Source organism: Apis cerana, linkage group LG9, assembly GCF_029169275.1.
Source record: "Apis cerana isolate GH-2021 linkage group LG9, AcerK_1.0, whole genome shotgun sequence".
In the NCBI taxonomy this organism is placed as follows: domain Eukaryota; kingdom Metazoa; phylum Arthropoda; class Insecta; order Hymenoptera; family Apidae; genus Apis; species Apis cerana.
Window position 1 is genome coordinate 7,945,484 of NC_083860.1, and position 18,566 is coordinate 7,964,049.

An 18,566-nucleotide genomic window follows, 5' to 3' on the forward strand; every position below is an offset into this window, starting at 1 on the left:
CTCAAATCTGGCCGTGCGCTCGCGTGAGAATCGGGTAAAAAAAGGCGCGAGATGAAAATAGCTTTGGGAATTCAACCAAGAAATCAAATCGACCATATTTCTTTTACACGAAGTCAGCTCTCTTTCTATTCGCAAGAATCTAGAACTTTCCAACTGCTTCTTCTCGTTTCTGTATCCTGTCTTTTCCACTAGATGTCTTTGGCGTTATTAATTGCTTGCAGGAAAAATCGCCAATCGACGTTTTAATTTGAGCAATATTGAGAAATTATACCCAATGCATCGAGACTTTCTTCCTTGGGAACGTGCAATAGACACATTGCTTGGCAATCGCGAAACTTTAACGCCGATTTTTCCTATTCGCGCTCGAAAAATTGATCGGTATTCAAATGTTCTTGCATTCTTTTTATTTATTTTTTTTTTCTCTCCCTCTTTTAAATAAGACACGTCGATGGAAAAGTGTGTACGAAAATTTTCTAATCCATGAATCGCCATCGAATCGGACAATTGAATTTCGCCGTTCGCATTTCATAACAGTTTCGCCTTATCGCACGACGGTAAAAACCGAGGAGCGTTTGCCCTCGATCGGGCGTGAACCTGAGTCTGGTTTTTGAATGTGAATGGCCAACGACTAGGGGGAGGGGAGAGAGGACGAAGAAATAGGGAATAGGAAGATAGGGGCTTGGATACTGATCTCTGGATTCCCGGGAAAGGACATGGAGCGTCGACGAAATTGCCTCTTGGCACCCAGTCGCTCGCGAGAAATGGTGAAATAATAGAGGGAAGTCAAGCTCGTGGAAAAAAAGTCGTGCAAAAGTCTGTGGTTCTGTGCACGGTTCGTTGCGTTGGAACACGATGCGACGTTGTAATTATAGGATGGAAGAGGAAGAGAGAGAGAAACGGGTTTCTTTCTTTCTCGGCTTGCTAATGGACTCGTTAGCGAGGCTAACTCTTGTGCGTTTACAATCGTAAACAGCGAAAATTAAAATACAATATACGTGGAGAGTTGAAAAGTTCGATCATCGTCGCGTTTTTCACGACGAGATTCAAAAATTCTCTTGAACTTCTTTTGAAAACTTACTCGATGGATTCGTCGATTTCAATGTTCGAACGATAAGAACGGAAGCAAGAATTGGTGATATAACGTATCATCTTGATCCTTCCAGATGTCAAATAGGAAAGAGATGGAATTTCGATGGAATCGCGATTAAACAAATTTTTCAAGATCGCATTTCTCGTTTACCCTTATTTCCTTTCTTCGTCGACGCGAGTCACTCGATCCATCCATCTATTTGCGAAGGATGTTGGAATAAGAGAAAAGAGTTGGTCTATCGAGACTAAAAGCATCGTATGCGTGAACCGGTTGGAAGAGGAATTGAAAAGAGGCAGATATATACGCGTTTGAGGGGAAAGTGCGATAAAAGTATCGGGTGTCTGTTTTATCGTCCACTTCCTCCCTTGTCAAAAGGAATCGAAAGGAGTCGATACACCCTTTGGACGAAGGATCGGTTGTCCCTGCCCTCTTCCCTCTCTCTCCCCTTTTATATACACGTCGCGTGTAAAAGATCTGTTCGATTGAAAGTTGGAAAGATAGGGCTCGCCTTTTAGCTCCTTAGATGCAGAAAGTTCCGTGAGATACTGGCGTGTGTGTGTGTGTATGCGCGCGCTGGATTTTTCCTACGTTCGGGAGATGATACGACGGACGTGCGGAGGAAAACTCGAGAGGAATGTTTCTCGTTCCTCCCTGAACGTACGAGTCTGGAACGAAGGGGAGGAATGTTCAACCTCCGCCGGATAAAAAGGAATAACGGTCGAATCGTCGAGCGAGATATTATATTTACGTATCTGGACTCTCGTTCCTTCGCGATCTCTTCTAATAATTCTTTTCCAACCGATCTCACGATCGTGTACACGCTGCACGAACGTTCATTGCGAAAACGAACGAGGGGTCAGGACGTGACGATACCGATAGACACAAGTCGGAGAACCTGAAGTATTTAGTGGTCGTTTTACATTAAGTGTTTGCAAGTCTCCTGTAGTACAATCAAACACATCGATGTGAGTCTCACTGTACACTAATAAATAGCCTTCGCAATAACCTATAATACAAATATAAAATTATGATTATATTCGTCAAGAATTCAACGAGTGGATAAGGATATCGCGTGTTGGATTAAATACCGAAATATAATGATATAACGACGAATCAAGCTGACGCGAACCCGATATGAATTCTGTTTCCAGGTGGAGGAGGACTGGAAATACGTGGCGATGGTGCTCGACCGGATCTTCCTCTGGATATTCACGGTGGCCTGCGTGCTCGGCACGGTGTTGATCATTCTCCAGGCGCCGAGCCTCTACGACACCACGAAGCCGATCGACATCAAGTACAGCAAGATCGCGAAGAAGAAGATGATGCTGATGAACATGGGTCCCGAGGAGGACTAGTCGACGATCCCGCGCGGCCCCGCGCCGCGTCCACAGCGGCAGCTGCTTCGTCGTCGTCGTCGCAGTCGTCATCGCGACTATTGTTGCCGGCATCGTCGTCGCCGTCGTCGTCGCCGTCGTCGTCGTCGTCGTCGTCGTCGCTGTCGTCGTCGCCGTTGTCGCCGTTCTCGTCATCATCCTCGCCGCTGCCGCCGCCGCCGCCGCCGCTGTCACCATAATCGTGGTCGTTGTCGTGGCCGTTGTCGTACAACGGCCGCCGCCCATCATCCAAACTGCCGATTTTCGCGTCGACGCGCAACAGGACCCTCTCTCGATCGCTGCCGCCAGAGATGATAGGAGGAACACGGCCAGGAAACAATATTGCTACGCAACGGGCGACAGCAGGATTCCACGAGGAGGTGGCGTCGATCTTTCCCTCTCCGAACTTGCGAGCACGGGGATCTTGTCCTATGGATTTCGATCCTCAAACTGTTTCGAGACTTGGAGACGTTGAGTGTTGAGTATTGAGAAGGGGAGGGAAGGCGAGAGAGAGAGAGAGAGAGAGAGAGAGAGAGAGAGAGAGAGAGAGAGAGAGAATGAATGGACGAACGAGTGATGGGGAAGGAGAGGAGTAAGTAGAGGAGAGGAGTAAAGTAGAGAGGATGAGGGTGAGCGAATGAGGGGTTAGCCGAGATTGTCGAGGGAGAAATGAGGAGAGGGGAGGGGAGGGGAGGGCAAGAGAGGGGAGAAAAAGTGCCAAATACGCGAAACACACGCGCAACGTATTTTTGTAAATCTGGTTTCATACGTAAGGCTAGAGTCGTGCGGCGAGACGTCGAACTGCCCGAACTGCCGATTTTATATAAGAAGACGTTTAAGAGACACACACACACACACACGTACACGCATACATATACAAACACGCGCAAGGCATACATTACTTAACACACTTAACACACGTATATATATATATATTTATATATACACGCACGCAGATATATAATATACTCGTACACACACATTACGGAGGAGATCGGTTACGAGAGGGACGATTTATTCCTTATCACGCATCTGAGAATCCATGCGCATCTACACGCGCATATACAAGTATAAAACACATTTTTGGGTAAACATTTGCGCAGAGGACCGCACGTTACAATTTATACGTGGTGAGAAGGGTTGAAACGAAGAATGGGGGGGGTGGGCGAGAGGAAAGAAGAAGAAGAAGAAGAAGAAGAAGTGGAGAAGTGAAAAGGAAAAGAAAAAGGAAAGAAGAAAAGGACGAAAAAGCGGAGAATGCATCGCGAGAGAAGATGACACGCGTGTATCTGTAGACACGCGCTGCTACTATCTGTCAACGTGCGTAGATATACTCGACCGACGATCTCACACAACGTACGAGCACACACAACGCGATATATTCATCCCCATATTCTCGACACATCGTATAATCACGGGGGTGCGCCGCGCTCGCGCGGGCACGACACACGCCGACACGCACAACCGAGCACACCAACATACGAGCTTGGAACCAAAAGGGGAGAGGGGAGGGGAGTCTCGCACGGAGCGCACGACGAAGGAGGAGAATTATCAACGAAGGAACGAAGAAGAATGGGATAGCCGCGAGTCGGTGCCAGGAAACGATGCGCGCTGCTCGAGGGGGGACACGAAGGAAGGTAAAGAAAGAGGAGGGGAAACATCGAAACTGAAAATTTCCCTTTCTTCTCCTTTCTTTTTTTTTTTACCGCGGTTTTTTTCCCTCTTTCGACGACTTCTTATCATTTCTCGTCCAACCAAGTATACGTTCTCGTTCGTGACCCAGGCAACCGTTCCCCTCCCACCCGTCAATTAATCCCGTTGCATAAATTCCTACAGGTGAATCGACAGATGGACACGCTTCAACGCGTGTGAGCGAACGTTGCCCAACGAGCAGTTTAACAGCGAGCACGCGTTTATCTGGCAGCCAATCGTATCGAGGGGATGTATATCCTTCTTCGTCGTGCGTGTTTCCAAAGAAATATACCGAAGAGAGAGAGAAAGAGAAAAAGAGAGAGAGAGAGAAAGTGTGTGTGTGTGAAAGAGAGAGAGAAAGAGAGACAGAGAAAGGAGAGGATCGCGAGCGGAGAAGCTCGCAAACAACTGCCAACTTTAGGAGCAACGGCCTCTTGAGAGATCCGATCGGTTCTCAGGGGGAGGAAGTTGGAGGAGGGGTGGTTATCGATAAGTTTGAAGAATGGAAACAGCAGGGACAAAGGGGAGGAGGGGATGTGAATGTTGTTTGGCAGGAAGATTCGACGTACCAGGGCGCGGCGCTGTCAGCGTGTTTCTCCTCTTCCCGGGTGAGGACCAATCGAGATTCGTCCAAAAACGTCACCGTTTTTTCTATCCTCTGTCCTATCTGTCTATAATTCGCCGCGTGATGGACGAAATCCGTGGCGATCTCTCCTCGTTGGAACGTTGGAAAATGGCGAATTTTCTCCCGACAGTTGCGCGTCTTCCCTCGACGAGGGAGATTCTATCTGACGAAAGAGACAGAGAGAGGGAAGGAGGGTACCGCGACCAATCGATCATCTTCGATCCATCCGTGATTCCATCGATTGCGTTTGAGTCTTTGCCTCTTTCGTTTTTCATTATAACTTCGAACCAATTCTCAAAGTTTATTCTCTTTATTCCACGATTTTGTTTCATTTATACCTCGATCTCGGTCGAGGAGAAGGGAGAAAGTCGAAGGAAGGAAGATAAGGTGACGGGGGAGGGAAGGATCATCGACTGTTTATTCTTCGCCTGCGATTTCGCCGCGCTAAAGTGGGCGGAAGTCGCGAGCCATTTCGAATCAAGAGGAATACGAGGGGGATAGAGGAAGAACAATGAGAACGGGTTCAAAGAGCAAACACGGTGTTCCCCAGCTGTGCGTTCCAACGACGACGAGATTATCGGATGTTATTCGAAAGTGGGCGCACTGGTACGCCGAAAATCCTATTATTCCTGTTTCGAAGGGGCGACACGCGTCTCGTCTCCCGTTGAGATTCGCGAAATCGAGATTCCCTCGCTTCTGGGAACGCGCGATAGGATCCTCAATGGCCCAAAATGGATAACACACAAATCACGAAAGCTTCGAGACGTTGGAAACTCGTCGATGCCGGTGCACGGTAAACCGTTGTTTCTCTCGCGCCACAGAGAGAGAGAAAGGGGGGAGGGGGAACACCTCGTTTCGATACGAGCCATGCCTTGGTATACACACACAATGATTTCTTCGCGAATCCTTCGTGCTACGTCCTCGAGCGAATCGTTCCAACGTTCTCGAAAAATGCTTTCCTCCACCAGTCTTTCAAGGTACCCGAGAACTTCCGGGAAAAGAAAAGAGAAAGGGAGGGAGAGAAAAAGAAAAAGAAAAAGAAAAAAAAAAAAAGAAAGGACAAACCTCAAAGTTCTACGAACTCACGCTTAAGCCATTCAGTCTTTCAAAAGCATCGACCATTCTCCGGTTCGAACGCGACGCTCAAAGCGTGCTCGATTCGAACGTTTATCGATCGAAAGGATGATCCACCGTCGAACGCCCATCGTTCGGCCACGTGTACCAAAAAAAAAAAAAAAAAAAGGAGCGGAGATAGAGAAAGAGAGAGAAAGAGTGAGAGAGAGAGAATGAGAGAGAGTGAGAGTGAGAGAAAGAGAGAGAAAGAGAGAGAGAGGGAGCAAGGGAGCAATATACAGTGCGGAGCAAAGGAAAACGAGACACGAAGCTCATTGGGTGGGCCGGCGAGCGCGTTGAACGCGCACACTCGTGCATGCATACACACACAGAGAGACATTGTTTGTACACTGACAGTGAAAATACGAAGGAGACGAAGGAGGAGTGGAGGCGGGAGAGGCTAACAGCACGGCCGCTCCCTCCATCCGCGAACCGGTATATAATAATCAATTTATTTGCTCACGTAAAGGTAACGGTATAATATATATTTAATATGTGCATATTAGGTAATAAATAAACAGGAGGTTAATCACACGAAATAATAATAATAATAATAATAATAATAATAATATTAATAATAATAATAATATTAATAATAATAACATTAATAATAATAATAATAATAAAAATAAAAATAAAAGAAAGAACTAAACGTAACCCGAGAACGATTGACTCGGGCAGCCCGTGGGGGCCGTGGTGATGGTGGTAGTGGTGGTGACGGTGGTGGTGATGGTGATGGTGATGGTTGATAATGGTGGTAGCAGTATGGGACGTACCGTGTTGAACGCCGATCCGATGGACAAATGGGATGGAACGAACGCGAGTGTCTGTAGGAAATGCAGGGGAGGGGAGGGGGATGATGCTTCGACTCGCCGATCGAGTTGTTACGAGGAGTGTCGTACGAGGTGGAGGGGGAGCGGAACGCGAGAGAAACGCGATTTCGCGACACCGTTGCGAGGATTAACTTTCCTTCTGGAGCACAACTTCTGTCTTTCTGAAAGTTTTTTGGTAAACTGCCAATATTTATGATTTATCGCGGAGGGACGGTTATCGCTCCTTGTTGGGGAGAGATGGGGCGATATCTTGGATATCGGAACATTTTCAAGATTCAGAGATCTGCGGAACTTTCGTCAACTTTATCGATCGAATTTGTTAATTTCTTTGCTCGACGCTGGAGAGAATGGAAATATTTTTCCCTCGTCTTTCGCGGAACCACCCTTTCCCCGAGTTTCGGCAATTCGACGCGTTGCATCCGCCCTTTCTTCTTTGTTCCCGCTGTGCGTTATTAATTTACGACTCGGCTTATTGCTCAGAACTTTACTGGAACGCAGGCGTGCTACGTTATTGCGCGACGCGTCACGCGGCAATGTACGATGGGTGTTGCGTCGAATGGGGAGGGGGGGGATTAAACTCGTGGGATTCTCTTTCGAAGGCCAGAACGAACGTCATAACGAAACGAGACGAAAAATCGGCTCGAATTTCCGATCTCTCTTCTAATTTCCTCGAAAATAAAATTCGACATTCGATTACGCGGATCGATCGATTGATTTCTCTCCGCCCTGTCGATTGCGAAACAATGCTTGTCAATTGCGTTGCACGAATCAAGTATATTTCGAGCTAATGGAAAAAGATCGTTATAATCGCGAGGTCGCGTTACATTCGTTTCGTGATGTTCGAAATAATTTTACCTCGGGAACGTAATTAACGTATTAATTTATGTTGATTATCGCAAAGCGGATTAACTAAACGGGGGAGGGCGAAGGTTTTTAACCGGTGAAATTTCGAGATTCGTTCGTTTGCACTGTTTAATATCCGGATTCGGGTTTCAATTTTTCACGAAATAAAAGAAAGAAAGAAAGAGGAAAAGCGGGGGAGGGGGGGATAAAATAAAATGAAATGGGCAAAAAGGAAGGAAAAGGAAGGGAGGGTGTAAAAAAACGCAACGTAATGCGTGGAAAAGTTAATCGACACAACGTGTAGCGGATTGCAGAAACGCGGGAACGAGTAATTTGAACAATAATAAAAACAATGGCGGAACGACGGCCATTGTTTCATCGCTTCCCCTCCCCGTATCATCCCATCATGCCTCGTCGACAACAATAATTGATACGATTAGAGCGTTAAGCATGAGAGAGAGAGAGAGAGACGTGAAATAAAAAAAAAACAAAAGAAAAGAAAAGAAAAGAAGAAGAAGAAGAACAACGGATAACAGAAGAATTAAATTAAGTTATTTGGAGGAAAAAGGAACAAGGAAGAATAAGAAACGAAATAAAGAAACGAAAACGGTTTCAGGAAATTTTACGCTGTAACGATAAAAAAAAAAAAAAAAGAAAAGAAAATGATAACCGTTGTCTCGTTAAACGTTACGTTAAGTTGATATCCGTTGATAATAAATCCATGACAATGAAACGTAAGAATACAGGGAGGGAGAGGGGGTTGGAGGGAAAAGAATAAGAGAAAGAAATAGAAGGAAGAGATCGAACGACGAAAGAGAGAGGGGGATTGATCGGTCGTCGTCGATTCGATCCACCCTCGGTGTTCCCCTTTTTTTTACGATCGTATCGATCGACGACGTATCGGCTTGAAAAAGAATCTCGGGCACGAGCACGAGATTAGGTTTAAATCGTGTACATTGTTAACGATAACGATAACAACGTAACAAGCGTAACCGTACCGTTGTCGTTTTAGCCACGTCGTAAATCGGGCATCGTTGCGATCCACTGATCCGAGGGGTTGTTTGATCGAAGGGCCCGGCGTTTATATTAATGCGCGTGTGCGCTAATGTGGGAATCGGAGCCTCGTAACGTTGTCGTGCCTGTTCGTCCCTATTAATAACATTCACCCTGTAAAAATCGTCGAATTCCGATCGCGCGTTTTTCCACTCTCGAGGAGCGATTGTTTTCCTGTTTTCGAGAAGAATGAATCAGAGATTTCCTTCGATATTGCTCGTTACGAAACAAAAGAATACGCGTGATATTTGCAAACGAGTCATTTCATCGGGTTTTTTTCTTTCTTATTTCTTTTTTTCTCTTTTAGCCGATCAAACCATCCACGCTACGATTTGTTAACGTTTATCAACGGATTGATTCAAGCTCAACCTCACCGTTAACCCCCTTCTTTTCACGGATTTTTCGCGAATGTCTATCGCGGAAAAGAGATTCTTCCCGCGATATTGAATAGACTCCGCTCGAGGAGGAACGATGAATAATCTCTCGAGATGAATGGGAACGCGAAATAATTCTGTTTCATCCGGTTTCAGAGGTGTCCGAGTGTAGGATATATCCAGGACGAAATTTCTTCTTTTTTTCTTCTTTCTTTTTTTCCCCCCTTTCTCCACCCTGGCCGGGGGTAGAGTCGTTTCAGCGTGCGGACGTCGAACAAGGCTGGGCAAGGGGTTGTGAAAGGCCGGCCAGGCGAAACCGAGCGTCGTAATTGAATTTTTCAGTCGCCTCGAGCCTTCGTAGACGCACGATTCATTAGCAGTGTAAACCCCAGGGCTCGAAATTAGGGCGGGCATGTAAGGTAAACGAGGGAACGAACGCCCGGCAAATGGATTAAAGCGAGCGAGTTCTGATTCGGCGAACGTGCGCCCGTTCTCACGGGGCCAAGGAGGGAGGCACGATTATCACGGACGTGTCCACCTTTCCCTTGGACGAGCCGGGGCCAGAGGTTTTTGATTAAAATTTCGAGCTTCGCTCCTCCTTTGGCCGCGCGTGTCTCTCGTCTCTTGTCCCAGGATCCAGGAACGGAATGATGTACGATCTAAAATGGCGGAAGTGGTGGAAGAAGCGCGCGATCGGAAAATATGATCAGGTAACAGAGAGAGAGGAGAGAAAAAGAACACAAAAAATACAAAAAAAAAAAAAAAAGAATGGCGAAAAATCCGTCTTCCTATCTTCGTGTTTTTCCAGTTTCTCGCTGTTCTCGCGTATCCGTTACACCGGATACATGGTTACACCGATAACACCGTTGTTTGTGAAGATTACATACGTACACGCAATCATACATACATACATACTGCATACCGTGTGACTGTGCATAGAATTATTTAAAAAAGAAAAAAAGAAACAAAACGAAACAAAAAAAAGGAGTAATATTAAAAACGTATAAGAGGAATAAGTGTTTACAAAAAAGAAAAAAAAGAAAAAACACTCGCGCGCGATAGCCTGATAAGCGAACCCGACAATTTTTGCGTAAGTGATAATCTCGTAAGCGTAATTATTTACCAAAAATAGATAGACCTTTCTGATTGTGACCCTCGTGGCCAGGATCTGACTTGAGATCGAAGCGCGACACGGAATGAGAATATCGTAACGATAACGGTTGATCGAGAAATCGTTTTTCTTTTTTTCTTTCCTCGTCTCTTCGCGGTCTATACCTTTTTTTCTTTTTTTTTTTTTAATCACTTTCGTTCCTCAGAATCGAAAATCTCTCGATCGAATTCTCTCTTCGGCGATTTAACGCTTTAACGAATCGATCGAATAACTTCGAGGAATTTCAATATTCGGAAAATTAAACGCGACGATGGAAATATTTTCGTGTAGAATCGCCGATTCGTCGATTTTCGCGATGGCCGCGAGAAAAAGGATGGATACCGGATTGGGATTGGTGTATATCGGGCGTGGTCCGGGTCACAGTCGTCACAAACGCTCAAATAAATCAAGTGTACCGTGTTACCGTGTCACAGAGGCTTAAAGTCTTCCGTGGGGCATTCCTGACAAAGAAAGACGATTTTCTCGGGTTGATCCGCAAACAGAATGCCGAGCGAAAGGGAAAACCGGGGCGAACGCATTTATACAACGCTGTATTACATAGAGAAATTGTCGTCCAATGGACACACACACACACACACTCAGATACACAGACACGCACACAGACACACACACCGTCGATTTAACGTGGGAACGTGAAAGAGGAATGTTAAACCGTCCATAAAGAGAATTTACGTACAAGTACGACGAACAACAGGGATTTTTCGTTTCCGTTTCGCGAACGGGAATTTTGTACTTTTCATCCAGTGAATGGTTCACTGTATCGTCCGATCGAATAACCCCATTGTTTCTTTTTTTTCCTTCTTTTTTCCCTTCACCCCCCTCCCCTTCCCTCCTGATCCCCGAAATTTCTATTCCTATTTTTCTTATTACAATTCCTGAACGTTCTAACGACGTTATTAATTTCATCTTCCCCACTCCCGCCTTTCTTTCGTTATAAGAAAAAAAAGGAAAAGTTTCTTTCTCTCTCGTTTATTTTCCATTCGGAAGAATGGAATTTTTTCCCCCTTCTTTTTAACATCAGTTCGACAATCATGATACAACCATCGAACGAACGCCTCCTCCATAGTCGTACGCGAATCCTCATACCGTAGAATCTCATTATCGAAACAGGGCCGCATCTCTTTACTACGGGACAATTTTTCACGTTTTCATCGAGACGCCTCGTAAGACTCATAGAAAAAAAAGAAAAAAAAAAAGAAAGAAAGAAAAAAAAAGAAAATAAGAGAAAAATGAAAAAAAAGAGAGAGAGAGAAGAGAAGAGGAAGCAGAGAGAACTTTTAGATTACTGTAGGAACGATCGCGATACAATTGGAGAACAGTCGAGCGACGACATTTCGCGGAAGGAATCGCGGGAAACGCGAGGGTGAAACCGATTGCCACCCTCGCTCGAAATAATCGCGAATTTCCGCCCTCGGGGCGTTCCTCCCCCTCCTCCGTTGGCGCACACTCGCGCGGTTTCACACCTCTTTTCGTGATAGATAGATCATCGTCGAGAGTTTCGAAGACGAAACGGACAGTGTACTGCCTTCTCGAATTTACCTCATTCCTCGTTTTTCCCCTTTCTCTTCCAACGAAAGGATAATAACAAAACTCGATCCGTTCGAAGCGACGATTCGAAGGGAGCAAAGGAAGCCAGCCCAAAGGAACGGGGTAGGAAAAATTGGCCGCGGCTTCCCGAATTGAAAAATTATCGCCCTTCCCCTCCCCTTCCCTCTCCCCAGAACAAAGAACCAGTATACAACATACATTCGAACAAAAAACGTTTCCCGCCGTATTTCCATTTCTTGGCCCGTTCCAACCGATTTTTCTTTTCCCCCTCCCCGCATTCTGCACCTTTTACGAACGAGCACCGTAGAAAGAGGGAAGAAAAAATAATAACAAACGTGCAATTTTACTACGTAAATCGATCGTAATTTTCGAAAAATCGAAACGAGATCGCGGCAAGTGACACGCGATCGCCTCGAAACTCTTGTGCCCCGCAACTCATCGGGGAGACCCTCCCTCTCCCTCCTTCCCCCTCCCCCCGGTTCCCTTCGATACTATATATATATGATATATATATGTATCATTGGATTCGAGGGGCGCAATATTTTTCTACCGTGTAATTTCATACTTTTTCCAATCCTCTTCGATCTCAACAACCTTTTCGCCGGCGACGTGTTGAGGACGTGTACGGGTTCCTCTGTCGATATCTTCGTTCGCGCGGCCGCCGTTAATCGGTCGGTTGGGGGGAAATCGGTCGATTTCCGCGGCACGCGCGGAATTTTCTCAGCCGTCATCGGGGGACCGCGTTCACGACACACGACACACACACACACACACACATACGTAAAACAAACACTTGGCAAACGCATGCACACATGAAGACAGGGCAGGTATCGTTCGGAGGCAGCAGCGGAAGGAGAAAGGGGCGAGGGGAGCTTCGAGAGCGCCTCGATCCCTCCCTCCCCCCCTGTGGCTGCTCATCGGGATTAATCATCGAAGTCACACGACTTGGTCACGCCGCGAGATCGAACACGAGATTCGATCGTATCCGATATTCGCAGACTCGCGCGACAAGCGCCTCGCGATGGGCGCGAAAGGAAACGAGCCGCTTTTTCTTTTTTTTTTCTTTTTTTTTCCCTTTTTTCTTTTTGAAAGGACGGTGGCTATAGGGATCTCTTCGTGTGTTCGAACGGATTAAATCGAAATCTTTGCTCAACGTTGCATACGTGTTATATATATATACATATATATATACATATATATATATATAAAGTAAAGTAAGATGATGTTATCGTCTAGTGTTGAAACATAGTGTTAACTAACACGGCCAGGGGGTGGGTCGTTGGTGTTTTTTCGCGGCCACGTCGTTGCCGCAAATGATGTTTGAAATGTTCACGTTGTGTTCACGCGTTCACGTGCGGGGAATAAAGTGGTCTTTTTTAAAGAAAAGAAAAGAAAAAAGGGGGGAAAGGGTAGGGAAGGAAAGGAAGGGACAAGCGAAGGAGGGAAGAGGAACGCGACATCATCGATGCGCACGATGTGGGCGGGGAGGGTGGGCCGTGAACCCGTGGGGAGGAGAGGAGAGGTTCAGAAAAAAAGGGGTGGGAGTGTGTAGATTTATTAATGGTAACGATAGCTAATAATGATAACTAATAACGATTTACTAATAACGACGCTAACGCTGTAAGGATAAATGAAGCATAGTAATAACGAGTAATAACGATAGCACGTAAAAAAATAAATAAATAAATAAATAAATAAATAAATAAAAGATAAAAAATAAAACGCAGTAATAAACTACCACTTAAACACAATAAAAAAAAAAACGAGTTACGGTAACGTTAAACCTAAGAGTAAAATAAAACGAGAAAAATAATAAACGCTAAAGAATAACAAAGTATCGAGTAATTAATTAAAAAGAAAAAAAGAAAAAAAAAGTACCCTTAAAACAAGTATATCGAGCGCTAACTCTACTATCGACGATTACGAAAAACGTTATACGGTATGTATTGTTATCGAGTTCCAAAGAGAATTGGAAGCGAAGGAAAAAGAGAGAGAGAGAGAAAGAGAGAGAAAAGCGATATAAGAGGATCTAAAGCGGGCAAAAGAAGAAGAAGAAGAAGAAGGCGAACGATCGTTGTTTGACGAGAGAGAGAAGGAAGACCCGATGAAACTCGTGTAAAACTGATAGTATTGTTAAGACAATCAGATACTTATTGCTCCGGCCAGCTCGATGGCCATCCGTGAATATTTGTTGTCGAGGTTTATCCCTCGGAAAAAAAGAAAAAGAAAAAAAAAATTGGAGGATGAAGACGAGAAGACGAGCAGGAGAGGGAAACGAGAAAGGGGAAGAAAGGTGTGAGAAGCTGGAATCGGTCGCGTGTCCCTTCTACATCGAACGAAGAGAGGGGAGGAAGCGACCCCCAGCAAGAAATCTTTCCTTGTAGCGAATAATGAAAATGGGATAATATAGGAGAATATTTCGAAGAAGATTGACGGAGACCTTCGACTTTTACCCCTGCATCCACCTATTCACCCACCCTCGTCCAAGGGAAAAACCAAAGAAAATCTCGGAAGGAGGAGAGGGCTCGATCAGTGGGGAACGGAAAGAGGAAGAGGAGAGACGAAAAGGGAAGGGAAAAGGAGAGAACACGGCACGTGTTCGTCGAGTGTGCCGCGGGACGCTTTTTTCTACGCCTCACATTTTCTACGGTTTCAAAAAAGAAAAAAGAAAAAAAAAATAGCACGCAAAACGAACGATTGTTGTGAAGAACGAATCAGGGTTTTTTTCATCAGGAGGGAGGAGGAAGAGAAGAAGGAACGGTGAGCACGTGAGGGGAGGGGGGAATTGAGACGATCGTCGAGAAAGATATTAACCGAGCTGCGCGTCGGGGATGTCGAGGAAGGCCAGAAATGGCGAGCCTCGTCCCCCGTGGGAGGGAGAAGGGGGAGGGGGTGCGGTTTTCGCACGCGAGAGAGCGAGGCATCGTTGCGAATACTCATAGCAAATATACTCGATATACGAACACGCGAGTTGCACGCGTGCGTACGTTCGAGGAAAGCTTCGTTTCTGACTGACAACGCTTTCGTTTTCATCGTCGACCGTCACTTGTAAATATAGGTTTTTGTATAAGAACAGAAACGAAAGTGTGAATCCCACGAATGAATTCGAACCATCTCCTCTCCGAACCACCCCTTTTGCAAAATAAAACTTTCCTTAGATCGATCTTAAGTGATTCCGATTTAAAAAGGCGAACTATGCACGCGTGCAAACACGGAGTATGCAGACATAGACATACAAATACGTACATGCACGCATGCACACACACACACACACGCATATATCGCGACCGAAGGAAGAAATATCCTCCCTCGTCGAACGCATTTTTGCCTCGCCAGCAAGCCGAGGAAACACGAAAAGAAGCGAAAGGAGCGGTGGAAGGGAAAAGGTTTCAGCGAGTCGATCGATTTTTCTACCGACCGATCGATCGATTCGAGCTATCGAGCGAAATATCGAGCACCGTTGGTTCTTACGAACCGTCTCTTAAGTTTCTTCTCTATCCTTCGAAGGTGGAAAATTCAAAGCCTTTAACCCAGCTTTTAGAGAGCTCTTTCGGTCGCTCTTTCCTTTCTTTTTCTTTTTTTTCTTTTTTTTTTTTTTCTTCTTTTTGCCGTTTCCCATGATTCTCGATGTCGATCGAGACGGGTCACGGGCGTTCGAAAACGCGTTCGAGAGGGTGGAACGTAACGAAGGAAACACGTACACGCATAAAACACTTACACGTGAACGTACATAATATATATACGCATAAGAGGAGAAAAAAGAAAGAAAGAGAAGGGGGGAAAAAAATGGAAGATGTTAGGTATAGGAGAGAAACGAGGGAGATTACGACGTTGATGTTGACGACAATGATCAACGATAATGATGGTGTGTGTTGTCGATAAGGAGAATGGAGGACGAAAGAAATGAAAGAGAGAGAAAGAGAGAGAGATTGAGAGAGATTGAGAAAGATTGAGAGAGAGAGAGAGAGAGAGAGAGAGAGAGAAAGAGAGAAACATACGAACATTTTGTTATATCCGTACGTAAGAACGTAGAACGAGAAACGTGTGTGTTATTAAGGAAGTAAACGTATCGAATCTACAGTTAAATGTTTACGATAAAATTACGGGTAATTAAGAAGATTCTAGATTTTTTCTAACTAATCGATTCGTACGGCGGACTCGTGCCAATCCTCTAGATTTACGACCTAAAACGAGATATACAAATGAGATGAAGCTGTTATCCTATATTAAGTCGGCTTGGAAATAAGTATTTGATTATACGTATTTATCGTGCGACCGGTATATGTATGCCTGGACACACTTGAGTGCCTGACTAGCCGAGCGAACCTAACCTGTTTGCCTGAAAGCGACCGTGTGCGTGAACGGTAGAACGATGAAACCACATAGCGGAGAGATACGCAGAATAAAACAAATTGAATTTGATAAACAAAATAATAATAATAATATTAATAATAATAATAATAATAATATTAATAATAATAATAATAATAATAATAATATTAATAATAATAAACAATGTAAGTTATTAACCTGGTGCGCGTGTACATGTTGCGAGAGACGACGAGAGGTGTGGACGACGAGGATTCGAGAGAAAGAGTAAGAAAGGGGTGAAGGGGAGAGAGTGCGACGGCGGCTAGAGCAACGAGTAAAAAAACAAACGTCGTCGAAAGGAGATTCTCTTTCTGTTACTCGAACTCGTCTCGAGTTAATTCGGCGAGAAGCGATCGGGGACTGTCGATCGCGAGGCTCGGATCGATCGAATCGGGCGAAATTTTCGCGCGCATTTTCATTGGGACCGAAGGGAAACGAAGGCGAGATCTCGGCCGATCCCGAGATCGCGAGAGAAAAGTATCGATGTCGTCTCGCGCCTCGACGAGTCTCTGCCCGCTTTCGTCCGTGATTATATATAAATATAAATGTGTGTATATGTATATGTACGTATCGATCGCGGTATCGAATGGAAATCGAGAGGAAGATAATCGAGCGTCCGCTCGAAATCCGCCGTCGAGAGGATTTCACGCGCCCGATGGAACGAGATCGTCATCGACGAATCGCCGATCGACGCTCGTCCCAAGCGTCGCGTTCGTAAATCCTGCTTTTTCTCCGATGGAACGAGTGAAGGGGGAAGTAAGAATAAAAGAAAAAAATAAAAAAAATAAAAAAAAGGAACACGATTTTAACCCGATCGATTTTGGGGAAACACGTTTCGATCGGGGCGATAGATTTATCCTGGACTCGTTTGAATTCGTTCGATGACTAAAAAGGGAATTTCTCGAAATTTTAACAATTTTTATCGGGTAGATTTGGAATCGTCGTTCTAATCGTACCTCCAACGACTGATTATTTTTTCACAAGTTGATCTCCAATCCTCTCGATTGGAAATTTCGAAACGTGGTTCCGAAACGCTCAAAGGGTATAAGACGTGTGTGAAAGAGAAGAAGGGAGGAAGAGAAAGAGGAAAGGAATTTTAAAATTACCGGGTCTCGGTAAGACGCGAACGTTTTATACAATTTTTAATCGGAAAAGGCCGACGAGATTTCGGCGATGCTCGTCGACGTCGCTGCGAGCGCATTAATATGGCGGCTGCTCGAACAGCTGATTGGGAAATAGAAACGTTGTTTGTCACGATCGGTTCGATCGGTCGTCGCTGCGTGGCGACAGAACGTTTAGCAGATTTATATCGTTGCGACGAGACGGTATAATGATATACATATGTACATATACGCGCGAAATATGGGAGAATATTAGAATGGGGAGAAGGAGTTGGAGAGAGAGGATAATCGATAATGTCGAAGGAAATGTTTGGCGCGAATCAAGCGTGTCGTTTGTTGCGATTTAACCATTGTACCGTTCACACAGATTCCTTCGTCACGATTGATATTATCATCACTATATTGTACTTACCATTATTGTTATATGCGACTGTTACGATTATTTATTATGGCTGATCATCGTTACGATTCGCTTTCGCGTCACGACGAGAAGCGGCGATATCGACGCTCGAACGAACGCAAGAGTGGAAAATGGAATAATGGGAAAATTAATCAGGGTGAATAAGCGTCGAATTGAAAGGAAGCGACGATCCGACGGAGAACGAATGAAAAAAAAAATTTGTTTTAAATAAACAACAACGAATCACCGAGAATCTTCCGTTGTTAACAATGCCGATCTCTCTGTCTATCTGTTTGTCTATCTGTCTGTCTGTCTGTCTGTCTGTCTGTCTGTCTGTTTGTCCGCCAGCCTGTCTGTTTGTCCGTCTGCCTGTCTGTTGTCTGTTTCTCGTGCGTCTGTGTCTGTTGTGTCTCCGAAAACCGAGTGCCACCTGCCCATCGTGTCCGTATTATCGTGCCGTGCGTTTCTTTTCTTTGTTCTTTCTTTTTTCTTTTTTTTTTTCCTCCCCTATCATTCGTTCCGCGACAACCCCTGCTGGATAATTCCTCCGCCAACGAACACGCAATCGACGATCGAAAAGGGGGGAGAGACGATAAAAAAAAGAAAAAAAAAGAAAAGAAAAGAGGAAAAAAAGAAACGGAGGAAGGAAAACACGATCCTTTCGGCAAGGGGCCGCCGATCGAGCAGCGTCTCCAGTGTCAGTGAGCGCCCAAGGCAATCATTTACCAGCCCGAAGCGCGACCGTCGCGAGCCTCTCGAGCCACCGACGCATACGATAGACTGTACAGTAACTTTTACGAATCCCTTTGTACATCACACTCAGCGACAGTAGTGCCTAGTAGAGCGGAGCAGCCGGTGGGGATGCGATCGATGGCTGGCCGATTAGTCCGTCGACGAAATTTCCAACCCCTCCTCCGAGCTCTCATCACTTAATCACAAATCGCCGTTTTTTAATTCGT

General features: G+C 45.2%; 1 protein-coding gene across 6 annotated transcripts in view; it reads left to right on the forward strand.

The window, feature by feature from the left end:
* The window catches only part of LOC107992698 (acetylcholine receptor subunit alpha-like 1), a 204,850-nt gene that overhangs the window by 96,656 nt on the left and 89,628 nt on the right, over positions 1-18,566 (forward strand). The window contains exon 7 of one of the 6 annotated variants that reach the window (XM_017048724.3): positions 2,242-17,860. The exons of the other annotated variants lie outside the window; for them this stretch is intronic. Coding sequence (XP_016904213.2) covers positions 2,242-2,445 — 204 coding nt within the window. The 3' untranslated portion in view covers positions 2,446-17,860. Of the gene's footprint in view, positions 1-2,241; positions 17,861-18,566 lie in introns of those variants that run through there. 6 annotated transcript variants of the gene reach the window in all.